The sequence below is a fragment of the Saccostrea cucullata genome, unplaced genomic scaffold, assembly GCF_032062105.1.
Source record: "Saccostrea cucullata isolate Sc308-1 unplaced genomic scaffold, CSIRO_AGI_Scuc_v1 ctg5017, whole genome shotgun sequence".
NCBI lineage: Eukaryota > Metazoa > Mollusca > Bivalvia > Ostreida > Ostreidae > Saccostrea > Saccostrea cuccullata.
This window is the reverse complement of record NW_026920954.1, coordinates 3055-30740: the sequence shown is the minus strand read 5'-3', so window position 1 is coordinate 30740 and position 27686 is coordinate 3055. Positions and strand designations below refer to the sequence as shown.

General features: G+C 34.0%; 1 protein-coding gene across 1 annotated transcript; it reads right to left on the bottom strand.

Annotated features, from left to right (window-relative positions):
* Nucleotides 1-166: 166 nt before the first annotated feature.
* LOC134258824 (ADAM 17-like protease) lies at nt 167-27686 on the bottom strand. The gene is made up of 22 exons (XM_062741408.1): nt 27524-27686; nt 25996-26119; nt 24964-25183; nt 24415-24515; nt 23860-23957; nt 19641-19774; nt 19053-19148; nt 18697-18789; nt 18167-18305; nt 16034-16144; nt 15635-15640; nt 15339-15457; nt 12772-12841; nt 10569-10701; nt 9452-9559; nt 8444-8506; nt 8054-8127; nt 7309-7430; nt 6496-6574; nt 2377-2465; nt 2206-2259; nt 167-428 (listed from the first exon to the last, which is right to left on the bottom strand). The coding sequence occupies exons 1-22, from the start codon at nt 27573-27575 to the stop codon at nt 339-341; spliced, it is 2175 nt and encodes a 724-aa protein (XP_062597392.1). The 5' UTR covers nt 27576-27686; the 3' UTR covers nt 167-338.

Here is a 27686-nt window from a genome sequence, read left to right as displayed (position 1 = left end):
AAGTTACTTTTTACAGAAATTTAATATCTTTTTATTTGTAGATCACTGAATAAAATCATCTATTGGGATTTGAACTTTTAACTACATGAAGTTACACGGCATGTGTTAGAGAGTAAAAAAAATGTCCATTTTAACACACATATTGCCACTCACATGCATACAAACAAGAGAGCATAGAAAACAGAAAGGGCACTTTGAAGTCATGTAAATTCCTGCAGTTTTCATCCAATCACAGACATTTAATTGGAAGACAGATTAACCAATGGGAAAAAGGTTAACAAGATCAACCAATGGGAAGGAAGGAGACTAATGTAAAACATTGCACTGATCAGTATGAACTAGACTACTGGATTTGCTGTATTGAACGGTTTCCTTGGTGCATCTATTATCTTCTCATTTTCTGTTAATAATATTCTTCTTCTTGATTCCTAGGAATTTAAAAACAAGAATTGATACTTACTTCATCTTCAAATAAAAAAGTTTACACAAAATAAAAAAGAACAGTAAAACTTCCAAATTGATTGATGTATATCAAAAAGTGTGTGGCAGTCAGCCAGGATCAATCACTGGTGGTCAGATAGCTCAGTCGGTAGAGTACCTGACCAGAGATTCAGGGAGCCTAGGTTCAAATCCCGGTCTGGTCTGCTGCATTGTTCTCTTCTCTCATTACAAGTGTATACAAGTAATATATTAAAAGGAAGTAAGTCAGCTTTTATTATCAGACAGCCTTATAAATACAAACATCAACTAGTTGGGGGGTTTTCCAAAAATTTTCATAGCAGCAGCCGAGCTTACATAATTTTTTTTAATAAGCAATCTATTACACGAGGGACGTTCAATAAATAATGTCATCGGGGCTCGGAAAGAAACAAAAAAACGCTTTTCTATGATTTAGTCTTAAAGATTTAACTTAAATGTTCTCTTTTAATAAAAACACATGTCCGTAACATTTTTATTCAATTTCTAATTGTTTTTAGAACACAGTTTTGAGTATGACCCTTCGTATACTGGAAAATGGCAGATCCTATGATTTGCTGTACTTGTTTTTTTCTTTCTGAAAGGTGTTTTCCTAAGTTTAGGAAATGAAACAAGGCAAAGATTAAAAGATCTGGCAAATATTGTTGATGTGACAAAACATTAACTTTCTGTTTACCCCAAAACTCCTTTACTCTTCATGGCCTGTGGGTTTGTACGCTGTCAGGAAGAAATTAAATGTAGTGAATTTCTCATTCTGTTTCCTTCCTCTCATAAACCTTTCAATTTTTTGGCAAATATTTTGCTTACTAGACTCCTCCAGAAATTGAACTGCCTCCCTATATATGAATTTGAACAACAAATACGCTAATATTTAACAAAATAGCGTATAAATCTGTTTATGTGTTCTTGCAAATTTTTGCTCTTCTTAGGCCTTTGCAGTTTTGTCAAGTACGTATTATTCTAAATTTGTTTTGAGGGTTTAACTCAAAATGGATTCAAGTTTCATGATCTGTTTGAATTTCAGAAACACGTGGTTAAGAACAATTTTTGAATTTTTAAACATAATTGTTAGATTTTCTACACGCTCTCGTTTTCGCTCATTTTTAAAAATATAGGGTGACCTTTGAGTATTAAACTTTTTTACAATCAAATATTTCTTTAAAACAGTGTGAACTATCCCCAAAATGATGCCTATCAAATTTGCTATGTAACTTAAAGTCAATAAAACATAATCAGTGATAATTTGTTGAATTATCGCTAGTATACATTGGTTGTTGTATGTACATTTTGACAAGGACGGTACCCATTTTTGATGCCAATTATATAATTTTTGTTAACTGAAATCCACCTGTTCATGGGTGTATGAAACAGACATAAGTTGCTGTAAATTTCATATATTTCAGTTAATAGATCTTTGGGAAATTAACAAGTTTTATAGCAGCTTTAATGATGCGTTTAATTTTACTCTAGTTTACTGATTCTTGACCATTCATTTTTAATGCAGTGTCTCGAGTAGCCCTTGTTTTCTAGCTTCCCACAATGAAATAATGCAACGAAAAGTGGTCACATAAACTTTTATCAATTCATTAAAGATTAAATAGTGAGAGAAAGCCAATGTCATATGATTTCTATGTTGTATGTCATCGAGCTAATGACATTATTTATTGAACGCCCCTTGTATTAACACATCTTCTCCCATTAATTATATGTTTTTAAAAAAAAAATTACCGCATCACGCTTGCGATTTCTGGCTGGTTGGTCCTTCATCTCCTCTCTTTCATCCTAAAATATTTCATTATACATGTGTATAAAAATATGTCATACATGTATTAGGCTGGAACATAGCAATGTTTTATTAAACACTTTGCTGTAAGTTATTGCTTGATTATATTAACTTACGAATTTGTTTATGATGTAAATGCCTAAAATCCACACAGGTATAGCCAGGATCAGGACTGTCCATACAATGTTGTTCTTCATAAATACAGCTTGAAACATTAAATAATTTATAATCACTTTAATATGAACATCAGATGTACATTTTATATGCTATCCTGTAAACAAGAGGCCCAGGGGCCACAGCGCTCACCTGAGCACATCGGGCTTGAATTTACTCCCCTCCCCCCCCCCCCTCCCCTCCAGGCGGTCATCATTTGAACAAACTAGAGTCTACACTACCTGAGGATGATTCCATATAAATATCACTAATTATATTTAGCTTTGAAGTACTTGAAAAGAAGATTTTTAAAAGGTTTCCCTATATATCCTTATGTAAAACTTGGGTCGGCTGTTTTGGCCCCACCCTAACCCAAGGGGTCATGATTTGAACAAACTTGAATCTGCACTACCTGAGGATGATTCCACATATCTTTCCTGGCCCAGTGGTTCTGGAGAAGAAGATTTTTAAAGATTTTTCCTATATATTCCTGTGTAAAACTTGGGTCGGCCGTTTTGGCCCCACCCTTGCCCCGGGGGTTATGATTTGAACAAATTTGAATCTGCACTACCTGAGAATGATTCCACATGAGTTTCATCTTTCCTGGCCCAGTGGTTCTGGAGAAGAAGATTTTTAAAGATTTTTCTAATATATTCCTATGTAACACTAGGGTCGGCCATTTTGGCCACACCCTTGCCCCGGGGGTCATGATTTGAACAAGTTTGAATCTACACTACCTCAAGATGATTCCACTTGAGTTTCATCTTTCCTGGCTCAGTGGTTCTGGAGAAGAAGATTTTTAAAGATTTTTCCTGTACATTCCTATGTAAAACTTGGGTCGGCCATTTTGGCCCCATCCTTGCCCCGGGGGTCATGATTTGAACAAACTTGAATCTACACTACCTGAGGATGATTCCTCATGAGTTTCATCTTTCCTGGCCTAGTGGTTCTGGAGAAGAAGATTTTTTAAAGGTTTCCTATATATTCCTATGTAAAACTAGGGTCGGCCATTTTGGCCCCACCCTTGCCCCGGGGGTCATGATTTGATCAAACTTGAATCTACACTACCTGAGAATGATTCCACATGAGTTTCATCTTTCCTGGCCCAGTGGTTCTGGAGAAGAAGATTTTTAAAGATTTTTCCTATATATTCCTATGTAAAACTAGGGTCGGCTGTTTTGGCTCCACCCTTTGCCCCGGGGGTCATGATTTGAACAAACATATATCTACACTACCTGAGGATGATTCCACATGAGTTTCATCTTTCCTGGCCTAGTGGTTCTGGAGAAGAAGATTTTTAAAGATTTTTCCTATATATTCCTATGTAAAACTTGGGTCGGCCATTTTGGCCCCACCCTTGCCCCGGGGGTCATGATTTGAACAAACTTGAATCTACACTACCTGAGGATGATTCCACATGAGTTTCATCTTTCCTGGCCTAGTGGTTCTGGAGAAGAAGATTTTTAAAGATTTTTCCTATATATTCCTATGTAAAACTTGGGTCGGCCATTTTGGCCCCACCCTTGCCCCGGGGGTCATGATTTGAACAAACTTGAATCTACACTACCTGAGGATGATTCCACATGAGTTTCATCTTTCCTGGCCTAGTGGTTCTGGAGAAGAAGATTTTTAAAGATTTTTCCTATATATTCCTATGTAAAACTTGGGTCGGCCATTTTGGCCCCACCCTTGCCCCGGGGGTCATGATTTGAACAAGAGGCCCACGGGCCTTATAGGTCACCTGAGTATTGTGTAACAACTTTCAAACAATTAAATTTGGTTCGTGTTTTAAACCAGAGGCCATGAAATTCACAATTCACAATTTTGAAAGAGGCACCATTGCTTATCATAATTAAAAATACTCTTACTTACTCAATACCCAAAGGTATATCAGAGTTACAAAGAGAGAAAATGTTTTCCCACTTTATAACCAGTTGTGCACCTCACCCCAAAAGAACCACTGATCCTGGGGCCACATATTTCAAAATTTTATCAAAAAATAGTTGATTAAAACCAAAGAGCAGATTTCCAAGCATTAATTTATTTTCAGACTATGTACCCCCCCCCCACCAAGGGAGGGGGGATAACCATTTTGCTAGATGCACCTTTCTTCATCATAAATATATATAATTGGATCATTGGCATAAAATTCACAAATTTGGAAAAGGAATTCTTGCTCATCGTAACAATATCCTAAGTTAGATTGTTTAATACCCAAAGCAGAGAAGAAGATGTTAAAAGAAATTAATGTATTTTCACTGTATAATCTATAGAGCCCCGCCCTAACACCTGAACCCCTGACCCTGGGGCCATAAAATTCACAAATCTGGAAGAGGCACTCTTGCTCATCATAACTATGTACTTAGTTAGTTTTTTTAATACCCAGAAGCAGAGAAGAAGATTTTCAAAGACTAAATGCATTTTCACTATATAATCTATAGAGCCCCGCCCTAACACCTGAACCCCTGACCCTGGGGCCATAAAATTCACAAATCTGGAAGAGGCACTCTTGCTCATCATAACTATGTACTTAGATAGTTTATTTAATACCCAGGAGCAGAGAAGAAGATTTTCAAAGAAATAATGCATTTTCACTATATGAACTATATAGCCCCGCCCTAGCACTAGAACCCCTGACCCTGGGGCCATGAATTTCACAATTTTGGTAGAGGACTCAATGCTCATTACATTCATGCTAACAGTTTGCCTGCTTGATGTCCAGGAGTAAAGAAGAAGATTTTTGAAGATTGCTATAATTTTAGTGGTTTTGGCCCCACCCCTCAGGCCCCAGGGGGGCAGGGACCATGAAATTCACAATTTTTGTTCCCCTTCACCCATAGATGCTGTATACCAAATTTGGTTGAAATTGGTTCAGTGGTTTCAGAGAAGAAGCTGAAAATGTTCAAATGTTAACACACGACACACGACGCACGACGACGGACGAAAACAGATAGCAATAGGTCACCTGAGTTACTCAGGTGACCTAACAAACTTGAATCTACACTACCTGAGGATGATTCCACATGGGTTTCATCTTTCCTGGCCCAGCGGTTCTGGAGAAGAAGATTTTTTAAAAATGCCATTAATTTTTAACAAATTCATGATTATCTCCCCTTGGAAAAGGGCGTGGCCCTTCATTTAAAAAACTTGAATCCCCTTCACCCAAGGATGCTTTGTGCCAAGTTTGGTTGAAATTGGCCCAGTGGTTCTTGAGAAGAAGTCGAAAATGTGAAAAGTTTACAGACAGACGGACAGACAGACAGACAGACGGACAGACGGACGCCGGACAAAATGTGATCAGAAAAGCTCACTTGAGCCTTCGGCTCAGGTGAGCTAAAAATGGACTGCACTTAAATTGGTTTTTATTTGGTCTTTATCTTTAATTGAATATTGATTTAAAATTAATTAAAGCACAGCCAAATATAAAAGGTAACACTGTATTATGGACTTGCAGTAATTAATGCTTTTTAATCAGGGTCCTGAACATTTTCAATCGATTTTTTTAAGAACCCTCTCTACACTGCACACTAAAGAGTTCTGATTCTATGGTATTTTTTGCAGTTAGAATGATCTGCCCTTAGATCTAAATTCTTAAAATGAGAAATTCACATTTTATTACACAATTTTAAATCAATTCAGGTATTCTTAACATTTTAAAAGGCCAAGATAAATTAATTGAACATGTTACTAACATGTATTTTCTCAATGGAAGTAACAAACAGTGATTTCTATTCACTGATACTGTGTTGAGTTTGATTATTTTTCCTGGGGGTAAATGCCACGCACCATATGTTGAAATTCATATAAATAAGCTCAAAAACTAACACCTTTATAGAATATATTTTTGTCAATATCCAAAAAACATTTTGTACTGGTGTAGAGAGGGTCCTTAATGAAAAAAAAAATGAAAATATTGGAAATAATGATGTTGTTTATTAACCTTTACTGTTTAGTTTAAGATTGAAGGTTAATTTGCTAAGCACGTCTAAATTTCAATTGGGACAGGGTCCTTTTACCTGACCAGAAAGTACATGCAAAGTCAGTGGACTAGTGACATGTCTATTATGAGGTGATAGACTTACCTATTTGATCTATGCTGAAAGATTGGATGATTGAAAATAACCTCTGTACTAATTTTGACTGGGATTTCTCACATTTTCCCTATGAAAAAAAAATATAAAAATAAGTTTAAAATCAGAAGCCTTTGTTATAATTATTTTATTATATACCCAAATGTGTATCACTCAATTTTACTGTAGATTTAATGAATGTCATGATCCGACTTTCCAGATCACCACACTGTGGTTTTCTGAATCCATATCACAACTCTCTGAAACTAATGATGCAGTGCTAAGACATGACGTTATTTTTCTTGCATATAAAAAAAGTTTCTTAACAAACTGCTTTCTTTGGTGAAAAAATTATATATAATTGATCTCAAAAGTTTTTAAAACTATATTTTGCTAATTGTAATGAGGGTATATAATAAATTTACCATTAGAACAGTAAATTGATCCTAAGAGCCATATCACGTTGAGCTGACAGGCACTTAATTACAATGCATCCGATCAAACTCAATGCAAAGCATGGAGTTTGATTCACTCCTGTCAACTTGTCGGGATATTCCTCTTGGGTTACTTTAAACCACCTTTCATTCGCGACGACTTATTTTGCGATTTACTAGGGGTAAACTAGTTTGCGACAATTAATTTTCATGATCATACCTTTTTTGGATCTGTTACTAATAGACATAGAGACTTTAAGGACCAGTTCATGGCGAGAAATCTTTGCGATGACGAGGATCTCAGGAACCTCGCGAAAATTTCTTGCATATTTGGAGATATATAGAGATGTGAAAATTACTAAAACCTGTAAATTATTGTGCTTCTTTTTACCTTTTTACAGAAGCCATCATAACAGGGCCTCCCATCCTCCAGGAATTGATCTGATTGGTCTGATAATGGTTCACAGATCTCCGTGTTGGGCTTGAAGCAGCACGTCTTACAGGCATCATCTCCTACAGAAATAAATATGTACATTCCCAACTTTGTTATCATGAAGTCAATGCATGGGCACACAAAGAAAAATTATGCATAAGAAACAAACATTACATGCACGTATATCCTAAATTCAGCAACCCGAATGGATAACGATAAGATTTTTCTAAAGACTGAAACCAATATCGGTTTTATACGTCAAATCATACATTTACCTAGAAGAGATCCTTTGAAGCATGAAATATGTAGTGCTATACTCTGTAACTCTGCTACCATTATAAAATATATAACGATCAATATCATCATTTTCAGGATTAAAACGTACTTTCTTTCACCACATGTGATTATTGTTTACTGCATTCTCATGAACAATCGTACAATACGAGTATGGCTATAGTATTGTCAGTGGTATTGCTGCATGGGCTCTGTGTTTCATATGCAATGTATAATTGATTCCATTGAAATCAAACATCCAATTGATGAGTAAAATGGTAATTACATGTAAGATGTGAAACTTTAATTAGTATGCTAGCTCAAGCAAAGTGAAATGCTGTTACCGGAATGATAGTAACAGCCTTGTTCAGTGGGTTCACAGCTCTAGCTTCTATAGTACTCTTCAATCTCAGCACCTTAATAACCCTACCTTTGCACAGACATGGATTCCTATTAACTTGTTGACAAGCATCTAAACATTTTCCATTCCTACATTTTCCAAATCTACAATGATACAGTCTTTGACAAGCAACAGTTTCAACTTTTTAACAAACAAACAAAAATATCCCCTTAAGATTCAAAGAAATTGAACACAGTACTTTTAAAAACAACTGAAGTTTTCTAAAAGTTTTGAATATATATTCACTGAAGGAATGGAAACAAAGAAATTAATTTTTACTCAAATCAAAAAGTAAAATTTCCATTTCTTCAAAGTATTCTTCAATTGAAAGTAATATTTTAAATGTTCCTAATTAAATTGAAATTGGTGAGATTGCACTATAGAATTCTTAAGATCTTGGCATACATTTCTATAACTTACCCATTATGACATGGTGTACCATCAATCTTAGGTAGGGCGTTCGGGCAGGTCAGATCTTTACCACTGTTCATGTTAAGGAACAATCAAACAGTTACATGTATAAATCAACATACAAGACGTTTCAAATACAATTCCTCAAATAATTTTTTTAACTTGATATCAAGTTCTGATCATGTTTTTAATTTTACTTTGGGACAATCCTAGGTGGGTAGAGTAAATGCATATGGTGTGTTTTTGTTTTAACTTGTATCTTAGTTGTTACTTGTTTTGTTTTTCAAATTTGCCTCTTGTTTTGCTTATGTAATTATTACAGTGTGCTGATATTCTATAAATTCTCTATCACCAGTATTCACCAGTAATACCGTATAAGAGAAAATTTTAGCACGATGCAAATTTAGTGAATTGTCCTTAAAAATTGGTATTTTATTTTTAGCGAGAAGTAATTTTAGTGATTTTAAAAAGCTCACTAAAGAAGCTATTGCAAATAAAGCACGATTAGTTTTTATCGATATTCAATCTTAGCGATCTTGGCACCCTTGCTAATAATGCCAAAATTAAATCCTCGCTAAAAATTCTACTTACACGGTATAATTATTACTGTGTGTTGATTTTTTAGTACAATTCTCTGTTATCCTTGCACTAGTTTCAGTAAGGCATGGTATATTCTCAACGTTACATACCGGTAATTAAGCGTCTGAAATTTACACGCTTTTTTTCACTGTTGAAATATACAGGGGATAAGAATTTTGGGCCAATGTCAACAAGTGTAGCAAATATCCAATAACAGCATCTCATTGGGCTAAGAGGTGGGACTCAAGTCGTCTCATTGTTCTAAACAACAATTTATTTAAAGTTCTAGATGTTATTAATTTCTTAACCAATGAGAATCTAATCACCATTTGAGAGATGCTACATACGTGGCGCCGAGAATGCCATGCCTTACTGGGTCCAAGTCCAAGGTTAACTGAGAATTGTACTATAACTTCTTTATCACCAGTAGAAGGATACCTGCAGTGTGACTTCCCCTTACAGTCAAAGTTATCATCTACATGGTCTAGACAGGTGTACCCTATAGGGGCCACAGTACAATTAACACAGCAGGCAAAGTTCATAGGACTGAAAGACAAAATGATAAAATATATCCAACAGGGGCCAACATACAGTTAATCATCGTCGGAAACCCACTGGTGATCTCGTCTTTACTTATCACCCGTGGGCAAACTAGCTGAAAAATCGCCGTAAAATATGCTAATTTGTTGTTTTTAGTCAACCAATCAGAAAGTTGGAACTCTTCAATTTTGAAAAATACGTTTATTACTTTGCTATTTATGGTAAATATTTTGACGCTCGTTAAAACGTGCGAAGTTTGATTTAAAACAATGAAAGTCAATTCGTACAGGTCACGGACATTAATATCCGTCAGATATTATGAAGTAGTACCTCTTTCTAACTGCAAAATGCACCGGTGAGTGGATGCATCAGCTGTGTTAACTACGGAATGAGTTTTTCATGTTTTTGGCAATGCTGAACATGCATATGTAACGTGAACTGTAATTCGTTGTTTCGCATCGCGACTCTGTGATGCGGCCAATCAAATGACTCATACATATTTAATTACATATGACGATTTTTCGGTAAGTTTGCCCACGGGTGATAAGTAAAGACGAGGTCACCCGTGGGTTTCAGACGATGACAGTTAATATAGTACGAAAAGTTCATAGGACTGAAAAGAAAATGATAAAATGTATCCAGGAGGAACCACTGTTCAGTTAATATAGCACGCAAAGTTCATTGGACTGAAAGACTTTTTGACCTTGATCTTAATGACCTTTGTTCACGGTCATCACTAAGGACAAAATAAAATTATTACATTATGCTATGGACACTAAAATTTTTAATTCTTTCTCTATATACAGTCATCTTGATCAGTGGTCAATGTGTGTGGTCAAAAAATAACCTTTAATATGCTAAGATTTCTATGCTAATAATCTTGTTAAGGTTAGGCTACCCTGGATCTAATTACTTTATAAGGGCCAATATTCTGACTTACAGATAAACTTATAATGTGGGTGTGTGTTGGGATATGAATTTAATATTTAGTTACAAGTTTCACAAAAGACGTTACCTGCATTTCATAAACTTGGCCCTGAACTGACATTTGTCGTTACAGCACCTGTCCCCCGTGTAGCCCGCGTCACAGTCCTCGTTTTTATCGACGCGTCCATTTCCACATAAACCTTGACCTGTAGCTGAGGCCTCTGTTAAAAATATCAAGAAAAAGTCAACAATAAAGTATTGAATAATTTTTGGTTATCCTCCATGTAGTATTTTCATTTTAATAGCAACACAACTAAAAAACAAATGACTTAATTTTACCATTTGTTCTTATTCAACTTTATCACGAATAAAATATTAGAGCTGTAAAAACACACAAACCAGAAGACTTAGTGACAGCAATACTCATCTTAGTACCAGTTTACACAATATTTATATATTAAAAGTTCACCTCAACAGCATGTTTCATAAAATTCCCAGGATAGAAAGAATAATGAAACAAACTATATTTTATGTTTAAACTGACGTATCATATTCCCAATTCGAATAGTTATCATACAGACTGAAATTCAAAAACATTCAGTAACTTTATGATTGTATTAATTCTCATTTTTTCCTATTGAACTTAGAAGGCTGTATATATGTCTTTTTCTATATTTTGAAGATCTCCTCCTTTCTTGTACTTTTCTTCAGTTGACTGCACTAGCATTCCATGGAATACTCTGGTTCTATTTCTCAATCACTTCATGAAAAGGGCTACAGGACACCATTTGAATACTTAGAGTATACTATACCAGATATAAACACATAATAGACAAACTTAAATTAAAACATCTCAACTGAGACTATAAATTTGACTTGGTAGGGCTTATTTGGAAAAAAAAACCTCAAAATATAATTCTCTTATCTAATTTTTGAAGGATAATCATATTATTTGTGTTCAATATATGTTTAGATATTTCATGAGGATTGTTACATGCAGAAAAAAAATTATTGTTTTAATAATTAATGATATTTGGGTAAAATTAAAATTAAGGTTGATGATAAAATTGTATTGTGGAGTAAAATAAGGCTCGGATGAAGGAATGGGGGTGCTCCTATTGTATAATATAAACTGAAGATAATATACATGGAATTCAGATGAAGAGGTACACTGATGGTATTAGAATAATGGATTTCAAATAGTGTTTTTTGATCCAGATTTTTTACTTCACACCACTTTCTATAAAAGATTGATTGATCAATCAGCATATTTTGTTCTACATCCATCTATAACTTCAGAAAAAAGAGTAGATATGAAACTTGTAAGACCCTTAATAGTTGAGACGTACTTTTCATATAAACAGTTTATGTAATTTCCGTCAAGACTGTGAAAAACATACAGAGAAAGTTTTTTTTTTTCATGTCTACATTAATTTCATGATTCATAAATGTAGATATACAATTATAATGAAAGAGAATTGTCATCTCATATCATTATTCATAATTTTACATTTCCTCAGTACAAAACATTAAGGAAAAGAAAATCAGTTTTCATGTACACAGGTCTTATGCTAACTTACTGAAATCAAAAGTACATGTAAAACCAAACAAAAAATCAGATACACCATTCCATGCCAGTACCATTAAGAGAAATACCATTGCATGTAGAGGAAAAGAAGCTAAAGTGTTTGATGTTTATGTACAGTATCTTGAGTAAGCATATATTCAATATAATAGCTGGCTGTTTAAATTAAACAAACAAAGGGGGGAAAGAAATTAAAACTTACCAGAGGACTCTAGTTTATAAAACGATATAAAAATTATATAATTGGTTTTGACTTCATTTTTTATAACTGTAGAAATTAAATCAGAAAAACTTATCTATATATATTTTTAAATATCACAGAAATTAAACGTTTCGAGCCCTCTGCATAAAAATAAAATAAAGACAATTAATTGAATACTACATGTATTTGGATTTTGAGGTTATTTATCTAAAAAAAATTCTAGTTTGCAAAGGATCTGCTTTTTTCCCACCTTCCTTGTAAGTTATTTTATCAACTTAAAGCATATCACAGCATCTACAGCAAAAACAGATGAGAGATGCTATTTCAGTCATAAAGTTCCATTGACAAATAACAATGCAAAGCTCACTTTATATTGTATGGAGGATGGACAAATATATTGGGCCGAGTGTAAGTTGACTGCAATCATCTTATAAAAAGGTTACAAGAATAAAGTGATGAATACTGTAACAACACATTTAAATAATGACAGTGTTTATATCCTACCTTTAAAACAGCTGTAGCCCTTTGTCTTGATGACATTGAATATATGCTGTCTGCTGCATGGAGAAAACAGCTGAAAGACAAATATGAATATACACTTAATAGGCCAACTTTGAAAAAAATGTTTGTTTTCCTTCTCCCATGTTGATCTGAAAATATTGGGTTGGTAGGTAGATGAGAAAATTCTTTTCTCTGAAAATTTCAATTTCAATACTTATTTTTTTTAATACTATTTTCCACTGACTACATATAAAAAATATATGTTTCCTAGAAGTTAAACTAGAAATATGTCCATAGGACATGAATGCCCCGCCGAGGATGTATAAGTAAAGCAACATGAAAATTTGTATGTGTATAAAATTTGATCAGAAGTTGAATAGTGATGCAGCGGAATTGCTTGTTTGGAAAATATAGGTCAGATCCAGCATCCAAAGCAAGTCTGGTAGTGTCCATCCCTAGATGCATTATCCATGCAAGTTTGGTTCGGGCAGGACTTATAGTTACTTGGGAATGAAAATATAGGTCAGATCCAGCATCCGTAGCAAGTATGGTAGTGTGCATGCCTAGATGCATCATCCATGCAAGTTTGGTTCAGGTAGGGCTTATAGTTACTTGGGAATGAAAATATAGATCAGATCCAGCATCCGAAGCAAGTCTTGTAGTGTCCATCCCTAGATGCATCATCCATGCAAGTTTGGTTCAGGTAGGGCTTAAAGTTACTTGGGAATGAAAATATAGGTCAAATCCAGCATCCGAAGCAAGTCTGGTAGTGTCCATCCCTAGATGCATCATCCATGCAAATTTGGTCCAAGTAGGGCTTATAATTCCTTAGGAATGGACCTGCTCCAAAAACTTAAATCTGGTCACTCATCTGGAAAATGTAGGTCAGATCCAGCATCTGAAGCAAGTCTGGTAGTGTTCATCCCTAGATGCATCATCCAAACAAGTTTGGTTCAGGTAGGACTTATAGTTACTTGGGAATGAAAATATAGGTCAGATCCAGCATCCGAAGCAAGTCTGGTAGTGTCTATCCCTAGATGCATCATCCATGCAAGTTTGGTTCAGGCAGGGCTTATAGTTTCTTGGGAATGAAAATATAGGTCAGATCCAGCATCCGAAGCAAGTCTGGTAGTGTCCATCCCTAGATGCATCATCCATGCAAGTTTGGTTCGGGCAGGACTTATAGTTACTTGGGAATGAAAATATAGGTCAGATCCAGCATCCGAAGCAAGTCTGGTTGTGTCCATTCCTTGATGCATCATCCATGCAAGTTTGGTTCGGGCAGGACTTATAGTTACTTGGGAATGAAAATATAGGTCAGATCCAGCATCCGAAGCAAGTCTGGTAGTGTCCATCCCTAGATGCATTATCCATGCTTGTTTGGTTCGGGCAGGACTTATAGTTACTTGGGAATGAAAATATAGGTCATATCCAGCATTCGAAGCAAGTCTGGTAGTGTCCATCCCTAGATGCATCATCCATGCAAGTTTGGTTCAGGTAGGGCTTATAGTTACTTGGGAATGAAAATATAGGTCAAATCCAGCATCCGAAGCAAGTCTTGTAGTGTCCATCCCTAGATGCATCATCCATGTAAGTTTGGTTCAGGTAGGGCTTATAGTTACTTCAGAATGAAAATATAGGTCAAATCCAGCATCCGAAGCAAGTCTGGTAGTGTCCATCCCTAGATGCATCATCCATGCAAGTTTGGTCCAAGTAGGGCTTATAATACCTTAGGAATGGACCTGCTCCAAAAACTTAAATCTGGTCACTCATCTGGAAAATGTAGGTCAGATCCAGCATCCGAAGCAAGTCTGGTGGTGTTCATCCCAAGATGCATCATCCATGCAAGTTTGTATCAACATGTGAAGTTTGATTAATCTATCTTGAATGGTATGTTTAAAACTGAGCTAAACACTAATTTAACAAAAGTGAGGTCAAGGTCAAAGGAAAGGTCAAGGTCAAAAAATGTTGATGCAGTTGCATAGCTCTCATCAATATCTATCAGCATATGAAGTTTGATGAAAATATCTTGGATGGTTTCTTTGAAACTTAGCTTTGAGCAGAGCTAAACGCAAAGTGTGACGGAAGGACAGAAGGACGGAAGGACAGAAGGACAGAAGGACGGAAGGACGGAAGACGGACATGACAAACACTATATGCCCCGGCCATATTCATGGCGGGGCATAAAAAAGAAAGGCCCGTGTCTCAAAGCAGCTTCAAGCTAGAATTTATTATCATAACAAGCTTCATTCAAGTATCGATCGCCTTTTTTGACACAACTGGTTGTAGGATATAAGGCAACATTATGACTGACATATTATCTCACCATTAGTCTGGACTGACCTGATTACTATGAATGTATTACATTTGGCGTGTACAATATTTGGCGGAAATTCAATTTTCAACAAGTTAGCGTAGATTTGATTTAGCACTGTCTGAATTTGCTAGTTAAAGAAGTTAATATAAAGACATTTAGCGATGTACTTGAATTAGCGGACTATGTTTTCCGCCAAAATCGCTAAATAGAATACACCGCTAAATGTAATATGTTTACATTAGTCTATACTGACCTGATTATTTTTCTCGTACCCCGAGACTGCGGAGGGATACATGATGAACCGGCCCCCCGATGAGGTGGACGGGGCACAGGAATCGGTATCTGGGTCGTGCTCACTCCCCCAGTTATGACCTGGAAGTATGATTGGCAATGACAAGCGAACATCAATGACGATCTTGTAATAATCATTTTTAAAAAAGGACTTCAAAGAACTTGAACTTTGATATGCACTAAGAATCAAATTATTTTTTAATTCTTAAATTTAAGCTTATTTATTTTGAAGAGAGGATAGAGAGTTAATCTACTTACCCAACTCTGAAAAATCAGGAAAGAAACAAATTAATGATTGTCAATTTACATCAGGTATTCATAATTATTTGATAAACAATTGCATCATTCATTATTATTGGGATGAAAAATTATTTATTATCAGATGCGAGAGACTTTTGGGTAAATTTGGATGCACTAATTTAAGTACATTTGTAATGCTTTATCCCGGAGAAGCAATTGACAATGTATATATAGAACTGTCATTTCTAAAAATTTCTTCATTTCTGTAATTTGTATATTCAATTGACAGCACAGCTGTGAGCAAATTTTATTGATTTTATATAAGGTGAAAAAATGATATCATAAATTATAAGAAAGAAAGAATGCCTTTAACTATTCTATAAATGAAGTCCCTGTATGAACAAATGCTGAACTGACCATGAGCTGTAGTAATGGTGGCTTGATGAACGAGGGCCTGACTTCCATCAGGATTTCTGTACGTACTCAGCCCGGTGTTGGCGGCCATTCTCCTATTGTCCTTCCATGCCACTGCGGGAAAATAAACAATGTCTCTGTTATACTTTTAAAATATTAGAGAATCTAGCAAGAGGAGCTTACAGAGGTTAATTTAAACAAGATACACAAAAAAACAGGCAAAAAAAGCCACACTGATGATTAAATAAAATTACAAAAATTACTGATGATTTTAAAAGCAATGTTCAAAATAAATCTAATGCACAACAAATTGACAATGAAATTGAAGTATCCGTAATGGAGAGAGGAATCTAAAAGTATACTTTGAAAAATGTTTTTTAACATTATGCCAATCATGCCCAATTGATTTCATAATTCAGATGGTCACATGCATCTTAATAGTGAAGATTATATTGTTTAGTTGTAATAAAAGCAGAATTTATGAAAGACAACAAAATCATTTTTAAACATGTTTAAATTGGTTATACACATGTAATTATGAAATGAACAAAGTTATAAATATAATATGAAAAAAAAACACACATTTGGACAACTAGACATATATGTTAGAAATCTGTTTTAGTTCAATCAGGATATTTTAGATAAATGGATTGGACATCAGACATAGCTTATACAAGTCCTCTTTATGTTTGAAACCTGTTTAGAAAACTAATAAGGATTTATGTCAAGAGGAATTAAAAGACAACACTTGCATGTCTAAAAGTTGTAAATATATAACATGAGCCTCATGAGTGCTCCAGTTAGGAGAAATTACTTAAGGATTATTTATAAACTGGTAAGAGAGATAACTCTTACTGGGTTAGATATCACTGACAAGTTTAGAGGTTTTAATTTTTTTTGGAGGGGGGTGTAAAATTTTACCTCCACAAGCTAATGATATTCTCCAGGATTTGTTTGTATTTTACTTATTTTATACATATCAGTCTATTTTTTTGAAAATTAAATCATTACTGCAACATTTTACTTGAGGAAGCAGAAGGGTAAATAAACCTTAAGACCACAATGTATCTTTAGATTTCGGGTCAAGCATTTCATTTCTTATGTTCCAACTTCTTGAAGATGGGATCAAAAAGAGGATTTGGAATAGATTGTGATACCTCTCTAAAAAAAATTAAGAGGAGTGGGGAAGTTGGGGGGGGGGGGGGGGGGGTTAAAAAGAAGATTCTACTAACCAAACATAAAGACTGATTACTGATAATATATACAACAACCAACTATAAAGATGGAGTCATTTGTTAGTAAGATTTTCAATCCACAGTCAAGTACATAAGTATCATCATGCAGTGACCCATTAGGGTTTACTCCCGGTGTATTACATGTATTTCATCCCCTGTAAGAGTACATGCAGAAACATGTGAAATCAGTGACATTCGCTCATTGATTCACAATGCATATAAGATTTAATTTTTTCCTCTTCAAGCTGGTTTCCAAGTGCCCCCTTTCATGCTTTTTTGTCAAATGTGTAAAGTGCACTTTCAATTTCTCTTTAAAATCTCAAAGCTAAATTTGCATCACCAGTAAGTAAATAAGAAAGAGACATTTTCAAACATTCAAGGGAGTTGAACATGTAATTTCAGAAGTATAAAGTTAAAATGTTCAACCTCCATTCATTCATTCTGAGTTAAAACATTGAATACCAAGGAGTGAGGCAGGCAACAAAAGGGGAGGTAAATCTTCTTACCTTTGTCTGAATTTTATCAACACTGGGACACACAGGTACATTATATTATACTTTACATGTATAGGCTACACAAACTTATAACATAAACTTATTCAAAGTAAAATCAGAACTACTTTTTTCTTTGCTTACTTTCCATTATTTCTTTTGTTTTCTCTTCTGAACATTTGAAATGATTCAAATCTTACAAATTACCAGTTCTTAATTATTTAAAAATTTACAAGTACATAAGAGTATCTAAAAACTTGATTAACTTTACAAAAAATATAATAAAGGTGGAAATGTGCAAAAGTCAAACGAAACAGATTAAGTTCATTAAAATCATGCACCCAAAATCTTTTAGAATTCCTGTCTAAATTCGTTTTGTAGAAAACTACACTTGTCTGGTCTGATCTTACCTGGGGAACACATTCCTCCTAGGTCATTGATCCTGTGGGAGGCAATGTAGGCAAGACCCAGTTTCCCCGGGAACGACTGATACGTGAACAGGTGAGCTAAACAGTACGAGGCATGCTTCTGATCCTCCCAACCAAACATCTGTGTAACACAATAAAACAGGTGAGCTAAACAGAACAAGGCATGCTTCTGATCCCCTCAATGAAAACATCTGTACAACATAATAAAACTTGAGCTAAACAGTACCAGGCATATGCTTCTGATGCTCCCAACCAAACTTCTGTATAACTTTAAGTTAATAATATGAACACATTCTAAAGAAACTTTTGAAACTTCTTTTAAAGAGTAACCAATATACATATATAATTATTAACACCAAATGCGTGTCCTCTAGTTGCTATTATTTTTTTTGGAAGGGGGGTGTAAGGCTAATTTCTTTCTATTTACATCTAGCATCAGTCCCATGTCTTCTGGTCAAGTTTTTGTGGTAACATTGTAATGCTATTCTGTTTCTGACCTGTGACCTACTTACATCTAGTACCAGTCCCATGTCCTGGGGTCGATTCGCCATGTTGTAGTGTAAACCATTGGGAGGAACAACCGTGTAGGAATCGTGGACAACCAGCTGTAACCATAGCAACCAACAATTGATTCACATGTCAAGTCATTCCCATATTTTTTGAAGCATTTTTTGTTCCAGTCAAATTTATTATATTTTATAAATTATTGTATCATGATTATAATATCACATTTTCTTTGTCTCTTTCTATCTATTTTAGTAGACCTAAAATTGTTTTACTTTCAAAATCTTTGAATTTCAGAAAAACACATTAAAAAGAAGAATCAAAATCAATTTAATAAGTTTCAGAGTGTATGAAAACAATTTACCTCTGCAATTTCAAATCCCAGATTCTTGATGTTGGAGTTGAAATCAGGCCACATTGTAGCTTTGTAGATAGCATTCACCCTGCCAATGATTCCAATCTACAAGGAACATGTACACATAACTGTACCTTAGTGGCCAAAGCACAATGGGGCATTGATAAACTTTACTACATCTGAGATTTGGAAACTTAAATTTTTATAACAGTTTCAGGAATGACTGAAACTGAATGCTGAATGACTCACTTAGACATATTCTCTATATTCAAAATATTAATTTTCAAGAAATAAAAAGTTTAACTATAACCAAGTATCACAAATACATACACAGTAAAAAATAATTTTATAGCAAAGTGCCAGGGATGGACAATTTTGTTTTGTTATAATCATATTTTGTTACATCCTTCCCACTTATAATGTAACTAAAATCAAGGGGTATGAAAATCACTTTGCTGTAAGCATCAATTCATCATAAGCAGGTTTTCTATAATCATATTTTACTGTATTTCATTCAGCTTTCTATTAATAAAATTAAACCAACTTATTGGTTTAATTGCTACCAAGGTATAAAAAAAAATTACGTAAAATTCCTACAATGTATTCTCCTGTAGTTCTCCTGTTCCTACGACCTAGATTGCTGTAAAAGTAGTAATCGGCCACGACTATTAATCGGCAAACTGTGTGGGAACCGACATAGGACATAGTCTGACGCTTTCTTCTTAAGGGACCTGAAGGGAGAGATAACAGAAAATTATAATCTGGAATTAATCTGCTCAGAGAACTGCGAGCATCTGAAGTACATAAACCACATAAAATAAACAAATTCACATGTATATAAAACTGTGCCCTTTTGTACTATAATCAGGGGTAAAATTATTTCTCAGAAAACACATGATTCAAGGATATGTTTTATTTTTTACCGAGTACTAAAAACTAATTATAATACCCTGGCATATTTGTTTCTAGTGCACCTTCACTTCCATATTCTGTGATTTGTATTCAACAAAATAAAAAGATATCCCTGGTAGTTCACTATACTTTTGAATCTCAATACACGTCATGTGACTCATGTCTTAACAGTATATACAGTACAGGCAACGCGGATCCCGTATTTCCCGCGTCCCCACCGCGGTATAATCACAACGCGGTATTTGGCCAGGTAGACAGGTAAACCGCGTTCCCTCCGCGGGAAATTCGTCACTTACCTGTCCCCGCCGCGGTTAAATCATCGATCAATATATTACTGACAATTAGTATCGTAAACAAACGGGAGTTATCTCCCCGAATTGAAATTTGCGAATTTTCCCTATAACAAAAAAAAAAAAAAAAACAAAAACGAAAACAAAAACAAACAAACAAAAAAAAAAACAAACAAAAAAAAAAAAAACCGTGTGTTTATTAATAAATTTTGCTATGAATAGAATTTAAACTAAGAAAAAATAAGTTTATTTTTGTTTCTAAAATTACATATCAATCTTTGAAATTGAATAGAAAATTTCATTAAATTGTTACGTCTTTGCAATTGGTTAATTATTTTATGTTATTAAGAATCTATCAAGAAACAAAATTAAATACTAGAAATTTTAATTAGTTTTTTTTTAATCTTCATATTATATGCAAACTGTAATAAATGTTGAACTCAGACTGTTTAAGTTTCGATGAACGATTTTCAGCATTTATTTGAAAAAAAAGATGTACATCTTTTTAAAAATGTACATCTTCATATTGTTTATTAATTAATTTCGATTTATTGTATATAACATGTACAGGCTTTTTCTTAAAGTGTCAAATTACCGGAAAACATCCGATGACGAGCATTTGCAGTTACATGTAGTGGGCACGTGAACTTAAATTTTCTTTATCCAAGATATCAAGAAAAAGTTCTATTCTTCTTTATTTCTCATCGTTTATGTTCTGTTCTCAAATTAACTTAATTTAATTAATTAATTTTCTTTAATGTATTTCCCTCTTTTATATAAATGTGCAGGCATTTTTCTCAAATTGTTAAATGACCGGAAAGCATTCGATGACGAGAGTTAACTTTGAGCACGTGAACTTTATACAAGAGATCAAGAAAAAATATCATTTTTCACCTTCACATTAACATGTTTTACTTTTTAATACAATGTCTTTCTTTTTAATTTTAATATTTCTCGATTTTCGTGTTCAATAGATAAGATAGGATGTGCAGGTGTCATGATAAACTTCACAGACGAAATTATAGTTTATATTAATAAATATTAAATGCAAAAATTAATATATTTTTGTTTTCTTTGACAAATTCTGTTTCTTTGTGTATTAAGTATTAGCCGCGATCATTTCCTGTGTATAGGGATTAGCAGTGCCTGAGCAGGAAACGACATGCCCTGGGGGTTTCACACCTGTCTTACAGTATACCTTGGGTAACGCTCGCTGGCACATGATGTGCCATTCAACAACACATTTGATTCATTGTTTCATTATTATTTCATCGATATCATTTTCAGATGCGATATTAGCCTTGGAATTTGTGTCAAATTATTGTTGCTTTTTTTTAAACGGAGTGTATAAGAAGAATAAAAGTAAAAAAAAAAAAAAACTTTTAAAACAAATTAATGAAGTATTTGATATTAATTAAATCAAATAATGATCCATTACTATGTTATTTCGTGTCTGATTATATCTGTACCAGTTACAAGATTGAAAGAGAGAGAGAGAGAGAGAGAGAGAGGAGAGAGAGAAGAAAAATATCACAATATTAAGGCACGTGCATGATCGTTTTTCCTCCTTTTTGATCAGTATATCAATTTCTTAAGTCTAGTGAATAAAACTACCGCTGATTTATCAGTTTATTGACCATTTGTGGAATTTGTCTAAGTTTTATTGTTATTTATCGAGAGACTTGTTTATGATCCACTTTCTTCAGCATATGTACATTTGAATTACTTCCCTTTTTGTCGCCAGATTACAACGACAGATTTTGGAGGTAAAATGAAATGTATTTTTGTTATAAAATTTGATTAAGAAAAACACAGTATATTAAAATTGTCGAATTATTGAAAATATTTATTTGAAACATTAAATTTAAAAAGGATTCTGTCTGCAACAAAAACATTCTTTATTTCAATTCATGAGCTACACATGAAAAAAAAAAACGGCTTCGTTTTACAATGTCGTAGGAAAACGCATACAGGTAATACACTCAGGTAACATCCTGTGTATATAGGTAGTATGCCCATGTTCCCATTTCGCCTTAACTGTGAAATTCAGGTAAGAAAAAGTACTAAGGCGAAATGGGAATTTTAATATTTGTAAATATTATTATAATTTAAATTTAAAAAATTGAATAAGATTGAATTAAACATTTAATTGGAATTTATGAATACAGTGAATGAAATAATACATGTAATACTCAAAAATACTTTATGCTAAATATATTAAATCTTTTTCACCTTAATTCATCTGAGAGCTTACTAAGGCGAAATGGGAATACAAAATTTTACAGTTAAGGCGAGATGGGAACAAACCGTAGTATGTACACTAGACAGTGTCGTTCCCTCGGGGCTTCTCAACCGCTTCGAGTAAGCTCCACTCCACACCAAACTTACCTGAGGAAAACCGAACGGTTACACAGACATCTGAAAACTCCAAGAAGCATGGCAACTTGCTGATTAAAATAAGTTAATTTCTGTGTTGTGTGTTCAAATATTTTAAGGGCCCATATTTATTTTTGTGTTTTATTTGAACCGGAAAAATCTGAAATTTGTTTATGTTCATAAACATGATTTAATTAAGTAATTTTCGAAAAGAGCAGAAAATAGAAATACATTCAAATACAAGCTATGATATTATTGATATTCTGAATAGAAATACCTGTGATTATTTCATTAACAAGAACCCCTCCTCCCCCCTAAAAAAAAATCGTCGATATTTAGTTCTTAGTCTTACAGTGTGGCGCATAATAATGGAGCAACGGTATTCCTACACTTAGGCGTGTTTTGTTAAAATTTAATTGTAATTATGCATCAATATCTATCATCGTTTTTCATGCTATTATTTATAACAGACATGTATACAGAAGTAACGGTACTTTTCTAAATGAAACCAAATGACTGATATAATATCGCAGATAAATAAACACATAGCTACATGTAACTGCAACTGCACGGGCTAATTGTGAACACCGGATTACAGTGCATATAAAGAGAAGCGATATCATGGCATTCTTTAAATTTTAATTATACCTTTTTAGCAATTTGAAGATCATTTGGGGTGGCATTATTGATTTTGAAAATAAACTTTAAGTTAATATATTCAATAAATTATTCGACTTTATTTCATCCTATACTTTACATGTATTACTGTTAACAGACGTTTTTGAGAATTAATTAATTTTGAGTGACCATTGGTAAAAAAAAAAAAGAAAGATGTTTTTTATTAAACAATTTGATAAAACTTAAAAATGAATTTTTAAAGAATCCATGTAATGGTATAAATCTGTTAATATTAATTTGGTCGTAATCCCCCCCCCCCCTCATTTCGACACGATTAAAAATCGACAATACTTTACAGGTAAGAACATCTAAGCTGAAGAATAACGGTAGCGGGCCCCGCTGCGGTGTAAACACGGTCTCAGGTAGCACCGCGATCAAAACCCGCGACGGTGTAACGCGGAAAGGATTAATACACCGCGGAGGGGACGCGGTCTAAAACGGGATCCGCGTTGCCTGTACTGTATTATGTCAAAAAACTAATTGGGATAACTATAGATGAATGAGAAGAAATAGAAATAACAAGCCTATTCAGAGTAAATTCTTATTTCATTATTACTCACTTGCTGTGTCTTCATACAATGGAAAAAGTCGTAAGCCATCCTCCAAATTTTCTGCTCTAGTAAGAGTTGTTCCCCTTGTCGCATTGCACAAAGATTCCCTGTTTTGATAAATACACCATGTAAATGATGATGATATTTGTATAATTTCAATATTGGTGCTTTTATCCTTTTATTTTTTCCATTTCTTTAAAATATATTTTTAAAAAAATTGAAACTAAAACTTACTAAATACATTTATGTATCAAAGGACCCCTTACAATAAATATACATGCAGGAACAGTGTACTGTTTATCATTGGTATTGGTGTCTTGTTAGGTCATGTTTTCTGGAATTGATTGACTGATGAAAAGTCTGTCTATCAATCCGTCTAGCCGCATGCCTATCTGTCTATGTTTACTGTTCAGTTTTACATGTGATGAAGAACCTGGGTCTTACTGGTAGAATTCTCTGGCTTCAATTTCATATCTCTTTGTGTGTCTGTTTGTCTGTGTGTATTTCTGTTTGCCTGTGTGAGTGTGTCTGTCTGTGTGTTAGCGGGTCCATATAGTACCTTACCTGACCCCCATGGTAGAATCCTCTGGCCTCCATTTCATATCTGATTGTCTGTAAGCTATCATAGAGTCATTGGACGACCCTGATACATGTTTCCACATTGGCTAAAAATAAAGAATAAAGTGTGAGTCATATTAATACAACATTCTCTATGGTATAACTGTTGTGGAAATCTATGGATCTATATTTATGTGGGTTTTTTTGTTAATAATGCATCTCGAGTATTCAAAATCAAAATTCTGTAATGTAACTTAAAATTCAAATCGAAATAAAAAACAATATAAAGATTTTATATCCAATCATACCTTATAAGCAGAATTTTGAGGGTGGATTTAATGTTGACATTAAAAGCAAGGATTAGAAGAAAACCATTACTGAATATTGCTAATAATTTATTCTGTATCGGTTATTTCATTTTAGCTTTCTCTCTTGACATTAAATATCACTAAAATTATATCTCACTAAAGGCCAATTTTTTTCTTTTGATAAATTACAAAATTGTCACCTTGCTAAAATTTCCACTTAAACAGTATTTAATAATGTTTGACATACTTCAAAAAAGTATTTTTCATCTTTTGTATTGACAAAGATGTTGGCAAGCTCATTTTCCCATTGTAGGTGAACCGTAGAACCAGGGTCTGATTTAGACGTTCCCTCGAAAAAGATGTCAGTATTGACAGAAAACTCTGAGGTACTTCCATCTTTGTGGATCGCAGAGGCTTTAAAATCACTTGATATTGGAACGGATGGCTTCAGAAGCAGGTGAAATTTTCTAAAATTAAAATATAGTTATAGCTATTTTAATTCATTGAAAAGAATGAAATTAATTAAGGAACATTTGAAGTTTTCTGTGAGTAACTGAAACGTAAAGCAGACTTGTTGCCCTTAAGGGTACTTACCACAAACAAAAAATGGATGTGCGGGTTGATATATATTTTTTGACTGATTTTGATTTGTATTGATACATGTATGAATAATAAATCCCTGAAATATCAAGAAATCGTAAGTTTTCCTTGGTGTTTAGATTTGAGATTTTATTTTGCCCTTTATATAATTCCATACAAAATTTTGCACAATTTTTTAACTTTATGACAAAATCTTATAAAATTCTCCCACTCTACTTGGTAAACATTACTCAGGTTGTCAATTTAAATGTAAATCTATGAGAAATAATGCTGATTTCTGAAAAAAGTATATTTGTGTTATTTATCCTTAAGGCATATTTCTTGAAGTAAAAAAAAATATACCTACATTCAAGTCTGCGTTAATTCACAGAAATTATTCACATTAAACATTTAACATTCCTTATATTGGTTGAAATTGAGAATTGTCAAAAATTATGATCATTGGAATACAATATAAACAAGGAAACAAGTTTTCTGCTATTAAAAGAGTTTTCAATGTAGATTTAGTGTTAAAATTCTTAATTGAAAATGCAGACCCTGAATAAAGTATCATTGACAACAGACACAATATGTTACCTGATTATAATAAATTTTAAAAAATATCAATTCTCTAAAATGAATACTGATCAAATTATATACATGTACTATTTTATTAGTTTTTGATTAGACAGTTAAATACCTTCCAAAACTTTCAAATGACACCTCATGGATGGCTGCCTGTGGTCGCGGATCAACGCTTCGACGAACTCTTCGATTAAGGTCAGATTTCTTTAAAAATTCATAATACTTTAAATCTTCTATTCCTACAAAAAAAAGTAACAATAAAGGAAATTCACAATAAAGGTTAATGTATAACTATGCTTTACTCCAATCTGACTAAAATCATATCTTTTTAAACTGTCATCTCAAAATATTACTAACAGCGTGTTCCTAACATATTATTTCACTTATTCCACGACAAAATGACCCTTATAATTGTTGTTAATAGCTCTTCTGGCCCTGAAATTAAGACCATCAAAAAATTCGTCTATTTATACTGTCATTTTGGTCTGCAAGATAATTCGGTCCAACATGCTTCGTGCAGATGTCAACTACGAGAATACTTCTACTTCTACCAGTAAGTGGCCTCCATCAATTAGTTGACTATTATGCCACCAGGTGTGTGCATGTTTAAAAAGATTTTTAAAAAATGTAACAATTGTGACAGTCTATTTACAAGTGAGTTTAATTGTTTGGCTGGTGACCTATAGACGGAGGCGAGCCTTAATTTAATTGAAGCAGTCAAGGCTCGGTGCCATCACGGTAGAGGTGGCCTGGGCATTACCCCACCTCTGTTGATTTTCCGTGAAATCCTGGCTTGCGATTGGTTAAAGTCTGTCATGTGAAGGAGGTGGATTTTTATATCCAGTCAGTTGTAAATCTATACACGGTCAGTTGTAAATCTATACCCGGTCGATGTATTACGTAACAAACATAATGTGACATCATAATAGGCACAGTATAAGCGTGATGAAGCATTTAGCAGAGAAAATCATCTATAAACCACTGACAAAACGTAAATGTTTCATCGGTGGGGTAAATTCGTTACATATTCTTTTAGTGACAGGGTATGGAATGATACCTGGTTAGTAAATTTCATACCTGACTCGTCTCCGCCTTGCCAGGTATGAAATTTACTAACCAGGTATCATTCCATACCTTATCTCTAAAAGACTATGTAACTAATATTCCACTCCTCGATGGTTTGTGGGCAGAATGACTCCTTCCTCACTGACGTTGGCAGACTTGACACAGACCGTACTTGACAGAGGAGTAAGGAATATTTTGAAATCTATACTTTTTTATGATTGAGGTAAGAATTTGAAAGAATAAATCCAGAAATAAGCGCAACTTTTTGAGCGCAATAAATATACAGTTTTTACAATGGGTGGCACTGTAGCTCTCCGGTCTGTCAATATTTTCTCCGGAGATCGAGCTACAGTTCTGCAGCTAACTTACAGGGATCTGTTTCTTCCAATTATATCACAGTTCGTGATTTCTATTTTTGTAATATTCTAAATATAGACCTATTTTATCTTTACTTTACATAATGTTGATTTTAGGAAATAGATCTAGTGATAGAAACACAGAACTGAGTATTTGGAATCACTTCATCAATAAGTAATCTTAAGTTTTAGGGGAAACACCTTTACTTATCAGCCACTTACCGTATGCAGATAGAAAACAGTAGAGAAAAGTTATATACACAAATAAAATCATGCTGCCATAGAAATCAAGAACATCGAGTTCTTAGGCCAAGGCCCCCAAACTTTAGCGACTCGCCGCCGACTCTTCCAAAAGCAAAAACAAAGTAGGCCAAGTAATTTCCGG